Raw genomic sequence first — 8,678 nt, forward strand, 5'->3', positions numbered from 1 at the left:
AAAAAAACAACGAACCTTTTAGTGAAGATTATTTAGAAATTGGGTAACTTTGCATTTAGGAAGCAAATGAACAATAGAAATAAAATCTATACACGCCTTGTATGTTTTTGGACATCTTGTGTGATGTATTGAATGTATTAGTTGAAATGATGGATTGTTATATGTCAAACATTTGTGTTTCTGAAACAGCCACAAGCCAAGAATGTAAAGGTACGCCCCAAGAAGAAAACTACAGGAACCACTGTGCCTGGAGAGTCGGCATGAAAACCTGTCTCTGTCCAGATTTTACATTTAACGCTGCTGATTTAAAACTCTTTGGAGGACTGTTTGTTTCAATAGCAACAACTACTACTTTTAGGAACACTCCACATCCAGGGGTCAGTATTTTGCAAAAGACAACGTGGGTTGTTTATTAAAATCGTATAATTATATATTTTGATCAAGCCACCCTAAAATGTGCAAGTCTTGAGATATTCCAATGGTGCTGAGATCCTCATCCAGTACTGACTGTTCTCAAGGGACAAAAATCTGTACATAAAAATAAGCGAGAAAAAAAAAACCTAGAACAATAGTAATGTAATAATGAATCCTATAAAAGACAAACATCTAACTATGTCTCACCAGGCTGCTGAATTCTCTATGGGACTTGTGTGAACTACTACAATAGGTGCTCAGTATTCTGCTAACAGTTTACAGAGGCCTCAATAGCGCAAATAATAAGTAGTCACTTTTTTTTCTAGAATTGATAGCCATTTTTGTCTCTAAAGCTTACCTATCCTAAAAGCTTTTAGTTTGTTCTTGCACAGGAAATAGCGAGAAGAGTATAGATGAGGCCAAATGACCCTGGCAGTCATTTATACATAAATACTTAATAATTTTCAATGAACTGGAATGCTTTTATGCTGGATTATAGCATGTGACAGAATCGGGGTCTATTTCCTACCAACATGGCAGGTACCACAAGGTTGGTGATTTATAGAAGACTCAATATTGAGGTCAGAAAATGGAATAATTACAATAAATGACTACATTGCAGGTCAACAAGGATGGCTGTATCGGCATCCAACGTTGGGAAACCACAGGTACATATATTACAGTGACAACCTGTGAGAACATAGGGGCATATGGCTTGAAAGCCCTAAACACTACAAGGTTGAAGGTCTATGGAATCCTTGGTTTTTGGTGGAGGGAAACCTATGAATATTGAGAGAACTTAATATAAAAAAAAAGTGTAAATATAAATATTTTTACTCCTCTTGGACTAGATAATATCCTATGATAAGGTGATTTTCAGGAGGTGAATAGGCCTATAGGGGATGGTACTGTTCAAAGGTTGCTGATGTTCATTCTTCAAAGAACAGGTTTTTCCAGAATTCATGGAGAACTGCACTTGAAGTCTTTCACTGATCCTTGACAATTGCATTAGTGTTTACATTCACTTTATACTGTGTATAAAACATCCAGCACTTCTCCATTTTCCACATTGCTTAAAATAATGCTGCCACCAACCGTAACATTTGTAAAGCAGAACCGACACTTATATTCCTAAAATAGTTGTTAGATTGTAGGTATGCGTGGTTAGAAATGACAGACTGCCTCTGATGTAGCCTTCATATTCAACCGGATTGCAATTAAAAGCTACATTATACCGAAAGATAAAGCAAAAAAAAACCCTGAATATGTAGTGTGGATAATGACAAAGGATCAATACTTATGAGCCATACTTTGCTTTTGTTACTCCTGGAATAATCCAGGCTGTGGTATTCTCAAGTACCACATTCTTATGGTATAATAGTGGGAGATGGAACAGTCGAGCATTGAAAAGAGGAGGTCACCGCTTTATGTCCATACCTGTTCCTAGTGTACAAGATGCTTGGCCATGCTTCATTATTCTGTAAATTGTGAGTTGAAAGAGACTGGGGCACAGTATACACACATGTATAATTGTCATGCCCCGTAATCTCGCCACTTTGTTCGGGAAAATAAGATGGAGTAGAGGTGATACTACTTAGTCTGTGCTCACAAACAGAATAAGTGATGTGTTGGGTCAATTATCCAAACAAAATAGCGGCCTTGTTGATTATTATGGGGTCCATCTTTTAGAATGGAAGAAAAAGTTCTGCGTGGATGACGTTTTTTTTTTTTTCCCCTTGTAAAAAAATAGACTCCAAGTAGAACTGTTAATAATCAATGCTGCCCCTCTGCTCCTGTTTGCATATTTGACCCAATGCATCACTTATTCTGTTTGTTCCTGAAATGGAACATGTAAACCGATTGTCCGTACTGTTCACTATTCACAAATGTATATAAGAAGAGGAAAATCTGCTCACTCACTAGACTATCGGGAAGCATGGATACTTGCGGTGCAGCGAGAAACAATGAAGGAGGAGGAGAGGGGAAATCCAGCTTCCAAGATATGCTGATAAAATCCAAAAACGTTTATTGTAGAAAAAACCTAAAAAGCTGTCTCAGCTATACAACATATATTGCAATGAGTAAAGACCCTGTCTGAAAAGTGTTTGCCTCCTTTATTGCGGTGTTGTATAGCTGCGACCGTTTTTGTTTTTTCTATAAGAATTCTTTTTGGATTTTATCAGAATATCTTGGAAGCTGAAGGTCCCCTCTCTTCCCTAGTCACGAATGTACACACAGCCCAGCACACAGTTGTGTAACATTTCATATGTACATATATAAAAGCCTTAATGCATGACCTAGCCAGTCCTTCCACACTGACCGCTCACACTTCACTTGTACAATCCACCACACGGATGCTGAGTACGATCACTTCTGTTCTCATAGAGATTGTGCAATCACACATATAGTCTTACATGAGTAACGAGGGCCTGTAAGCCAATTGATTGTTAAGCTCCTTGGAGCAGACCTGCTGCTGATTCCTCTGTTCTGTAAATTTGCTCTCAAGATGTTTACTGGATTCAGTAACTGGATGACAAGATTTGATTTGCTTAGTTGCACTTTTGATTGTATAAAATAATTTTACGGTGTATTTATTCTGAGTATTTTTTATTAACACTTTTTTTTATTTTGACTGAGTTTTGGTTTATTATATTGTCATTATACATTAGGCATTAACATGGGTAGATGGGGAATTCTTATTTGTGTTTCTAGAGTAGGTCCACACTCATTCATTCTTTTTAACATTACAGAATTTTTTTCCTAATTTTTATTTTTCTTTTATATAGAAAGGATTGACTAAATGACTATTATTCACTGCATTGTGGCTAGCAATTTGATTTTCTAGTTTACATTTAGTATTCGAGTGATGGGGGACCATGAATGATGGGGTCTTGATAAATGACAAAAACCCTGTAACTCCAGTTAATGATTTTTTTTTTTATCTATGGGGATGAAAAAAAGCTCTTCTTTTTCCAGAAACGGCACCACTTATGGCCAGTGTTAGGTATTGCAGCTTAGCTCCATTCCAGTGTTTCTGTAATTTCTTAAAGTGAACTTGCAAACAGTTTCCCATTGTAATGATTTATTACAGATTCCCTATGACATACTTTTTTTTTTTTTTGCTTTGTAGCAAACAAACATATGATGCGTCTATAATGTAACTCCAGCAAAGACAAGCAGTGACATTTATTATTCAGCAAAAGAGCTGCTGGTCATTATTGTTATATATGACCAACACTGCTGTGCACCTGCAGAGGAAGAGGCCTTCTAGTGCCCAGGGCTGGATGATAGGGCTCTTATGTCATCTTTTATTATCATTCTGATTTACTTTGCAGGTTATTAAAGGTCAGGGAGGAGGCGATAGGAAACTTTTCTCAGCATTCTTCACATACTTTATTACATATACAGAATGAAATTAAAACATGCTGTATTTATGATGCAGTCATTGCCTGAATATATGGTGATGACACATTGTAAGTATCTAACTATACTAAAGATATACCAATGATGCAACCCATGCTTTATGTACGTCACCACCATTCCAATGAAGACATCTGCCATGACACTTGGTATGATATGACTATTAGCTGTTGATGCCTACTCTCGTTGAGAGACCACTTCTGAGTTAGAACTTTCTTCCAGCTACTACTACTAACGGTAAGCTGATCACACTGGTCCCCCTGGATGAACATTTCTAAGCAACTGATGTCACCTCCACTGTAACGTCTTGTGACTCATTACCAGGGAAAGTAGGTCCTGAAGAAACAAGACTTCATGTATTGAATGAACAGAGTCATGAGATCACTATCTCAGCCACATGTGCAGTGAGCAAATCCCAGGCTTTTATACATCCAGATCATCAGAGAGAGAACATGTCAGGAAATGTCCACCCCTAAATGTCTTCTACTAGAAATAGATCTCTAAACACTTCCCTCTATTTTCTTTGTTACTGCACCGTATACAAAAAGATGTAACACCCTGTATTATAGGGTGCAGCCACATGGCCAGAACTCTGCCCACCAAAGGTGTTGGCCACAGTATGTTGGGAGAACTACATGGTTCTCATGAGCTGGTGTACTTTTACTTGTGCCTTCACTTGTGTGCTGGCTGAATTATCCCGCTGATACTCCGCTCTAATGGCCAGGATTTGAGATAACTCCTTTATAGAGGTAACATAACATTCGCTGTATGCAAATTACCACTAAAGGAACATTGGAATGGTGCTCTTGTCCTGAAGACTTACGCTGGCTGGTCCTAATTACACTCCTTTTGGGTGACTGCAAAAGCCAGCATTCCTTGTTTAAGGGCCTATAATGGGACTCTTCAGACGAGTGGCACTGCCCCATTGACATGACTCTTCATTGGTAATTTGCGGTGTGTGCTATGTTTGTTTGTTTTACTATATAATATCGCAACAAAAAATAACATAATAAAATATATGTACGTATATATTAAAGTTAACTTTAAAGAGATTGTCCTGCCTAGGGAAATTTCCAACAAGTACTGCAGCTTTCTGAATCCTACAGCATGTACAGTAACACACACATGTATGTGAAAGATCAGAACAAAAAAAGAAAGGTTCACTAACTGCATCTTCAGTGTATTTTATTCTTTTACTTAGGCCAGTGAAATGTATTGGCATGAATAATGATAAAACACATAAGGAATGCTGGAAAACCTTTCTTATCTGCGTCAAGCTGGTGCCTAAAAAACTGGACGAAGAGAGTTCATGGTGACAAAGAGTTACAGAAACGGATGGTAGAGAACTGATATATAATTGTCTATTGTGCACTAGGTTAAGTAGATGATCTAACAATAGCCTACTATGGAGTAACACAATACACATCAGGGAGTCACAAGAATCCATCTATAGAAAATTGGATATTTTCCAAGCAGACATTGTCATATTGGGTATTGTGCCAAGACCTGTGGTATTATGGGGTCACTCTCCCAACCATCACTTAATGTATTTTGTGACTCCTAAAAGCATCACACTGATTTTTTTTATTTTCTCACGTTACTTGATTGTAACTTCAGCACTACTGAAGAGATTACAGTATTTCACGTGTTATTGATGCATGTATAAGAGATGATTCGCCGGGGTGGATATAATATATGGTGACACTGATATCACTGTCTGCAGTCACTGAAATGCTATGAACACAGAGCTCTTTTGATGCACTGATGTTAACTGTGAAAATGATACTTTCTTCCTTTTGGTGATTCCAATAATTTCTTTGTATAATAAAGGAATTTGTGCATATTGAATGCATTATGAGCAATCAGAAGTGAAAAAACTGAAGAATGTAAACAATAAAACGATGAACAACTGTTACATTTTAGTATCAATGTGTTTCATAATTGTGTCCGCATGCTATATGTCACTGCGCTATGTCTCCGTTGGCCACATGGAAGTTGGGACAGCACTCTTGTATTCAGCCATTGATATTTGGCACATTTTCCTTACTTCCAGGTCGTACTTGGAAGGGACCACCACAATGTCACAGCAGTATTTACCTATTAGATTCCTATCTCACATAACCTTTCCCACCTTAAAGCATCTTTACAACCAAGGTCTCCCACTGCTTTTTGGTTCTAGAACCTCTATAGGTTATGCACATATGGCACAGTATTCTGTTTTTGAATCTGGCTGCATCATAGCTTGTTTGTTCCTATTTCCAAGATATTATTTGCTTATTATCCAGTTCTAACTCTTACCTCCATATCCCTCTGGAGAGATAAGCTTCTAAAGTATGGTGTAATGGAATTGTTGGTCAGATATACATTATGGTCGAGGTTTCAGGTACAGCCTTGTAATCTTCACGAGCGAAAGTCCAATTTCCCAGACCCTGCATTAAGTGTAATATGAATTTTGATCAGAGTGTTCTTTTATTATTTAAAACTAGAGAAATTACAAAAAATATTATCCAGTGCTAAAACGTAGTAGATTATGTATATTATAGATCAGGAGAATTTGAGTCTTCATGTCTAAATGATTTCTTTAATGCTAGTTGTCCTCCCCTTTTTCTTCAGCTTCCTCAGCCTAAACAACATATATTGCTTATCCACAGAATAGGTGATAAATTTACAATATGCTCAAATGTGCCCAACTACTGGGAATCCCACAGATCATGAGAACATGGTCCCCAAAGTCCCTTGTGTGAACAGGATGTTATTGAGCATGTGAGGCCACTGCACCATTCATTGTTCATAAAAGTGGTGGCTGCACATGCTCACTACCACTCCATACTCATAATCAGTGAGGGTCTCAGAAGCCGGACCCTCAGTGATCAGACATTATCATCTCTCCTATGGGTAGGTGATACAAGTTGAACTTTGAAATCTCATTAATGCATTTGCTTTCCAGCTGTTTATTAGGCACTTTTGACATCAATGACGAGTCACATACAATAGTTATACTTTACCTCCTATATATTAATATAGCAGATATTTCATATTTTCTGCCATCACATTTTAATTCTGTAGGGACAGTGAAAAAATTAAATGGCCAAGAACTTTTTTTTTTCCAACAGACTTTTAATGTTACTGATTATAAATATTCCATAAGTTACTTCTATTCTGCCTTTACAGCACATTATTGCTGGTTACTGCTTCTATTATATGAGCCTTTCAGATTCTAATTCACCTAAGCTTTAGATTCAAATACTTTTCAGATGTTAAAAAGGTAACAGTTTTTTTCTAATCTTCCAACAAGAGCCTCCTAGGTCTTTTGTAACATGTGTCTTTGGGTTATAACCACCACGCATACACCATGGCGCTTGTATCTACACACCCCTAATGCAATTGTGAGAGGCGTTCGGTAAGTATTAGTGTATTCTCATGGGAACTAGGTAGGTCCTATGAAGAATTTTAATGGAAGCTTCTACCATGGTTACTTGACTCCTTCCTTTAGTAATAATTGTGCAGCAATGGTGCCTTCTGGAGAGGGATACATTTATGTTCCAGTACTGTTCCCATCCTTGCATGAATGGTAGCGTAGAGCAGATGGGGATCAATTAATTAATGGGGGCACATAACACCGAGATTGTCCTTGCAAGGAGGTTGACTTTACAAATAGGTAAATTTGCCAGGATTGAAGATTTGGGGGAACACATGATAATGAATTATAGGTAGTAACAGATGGAATGTGGGCAGTATTGTATATGTGAATTGTGATTTTCTTCAAATTAAGAAAATATATTGAGCCACGGGAGAGGCAAGCAGGCTAGAGGCGGGTTAACCCAGAATAACGCAGCCATATTTGGAGGTGAGAGGACGGTGGATTCCAATTCTACTATAATAGAGCGTCAGACTGCGCTGACAATGCGGTGGCATTTGTCACAGCTGGGCCACTAGGAAATGCTGATAATAGTGATTGGCGTTCTACCTACCATTTTTGCGGAACAACATGATTGCTTCCCAACATGTGACTTCCATGTACATAAAGAGTATATGAAGGAATATTATTATACAGCCGAAACCTGCTTGCAACTGTCTCAATCAGAGAGAACTTAGAATGCCAAGTAAAGTCCTTGGCACTTAAGCAGTCAGAAGGAGGGAGGACCCTTTGTTACCCAATTTGTCCTCCCCTCCCTGAATTGCCAATGAGAGCAGATACAGTAGTATTCAAAATAATAGCAGTCCAATATGACTAACCAGATTAATCCCTGTTTTTGTTATAAATTATATTACCACATGTCAAAATATTGGTGCAGTAGATTCTAAGAAAACCAACACACTCCGTATTCATGATCTGCATATTTTTGAGCCTGTGTATTTGAATACTTAATTAAAAGGAGCATGTTGTCATAGGTTTCTTTCATGTGGACTACATAACCACCTCAAATTGAAGGTCGCGCACTGCCATTATGCAGCAAGATGGCTTTTAGGCTTGTTTTGGACAAATCGATGAAGAACCTCCCTTTCCTCTGGATTATGACTTTTATCTTCAGAGCTTCCATTCAACTGTTGATATTGTTGCATGCCACAAGAACGCCCTCTATGAAGAAGTATTGGACAATATCTTTCTTACGGTTGCGGAATAAAGAAATCCCAACATCGCTCGGTAGGAGATTCCACTGCTATAGCCTGAAACTCAAGAGCTCAGCCTTACTCTTGGGTAGATCAAAATCTCTAACAAGATCATTCAGCACACTTTGTGCTTATAAGGTGTGGTTCAGTTGAGGTTGCTGACAGAAAGTCTGGGTCGTGAGTGGAAGATGCTTCATGACACCAAGCAGCCTGTTCTTCCACACCTGACTCGA

The 8,678-nt window shown here is 38.1% G+C and overlaps 1 protein-coding gene across 2 annotated transcripts in view; it reads left to right on the plus strand.

Annotated features, from left to right (window-relative positions):
• Positions 1 to 5,749, plus strand: part of REEP2 (receptor accessory protein 2) — a 44,252-nt gene extending 38,503 nt beyond the window's left edge. For both annotated transcript variants that reach the window (XM_073651440.1, XM_073651441.1), the window contains exon 8: positions 190 to 5,749. In XM_073651440.1, coding sequence (XP_073507541.1) covers positions 190 to 264 — 75 coding nt within the window. In that variant the 3' untranslated portion in view covers positions 265 to 5,749. The remainder of the gene's footprint in view (positions 1 to 189) is intronic.
• The last annotated feature ends 2,929 nt before the right edge of the window (positions 5,750 to 8,678 follow it).

The sequence above is a fragment of the Phyllobates terribilis genome, unplaced genomic scaffold (genome assembly GCF_046119375.1).
Source record: "Phyllobates terribilis strain yellow unplaced genomic scaffold, ASM4611937v1 Scaffold_11__3_contigs__length_659146591, whole genome shotgun sequence".
NCBI classification, from domain to species: Eukaryota; Metazoa; Chordata; class Amphibia; order Anura; family Dendrobatidae; genus Phyllobates; species Phyllobates terribilis.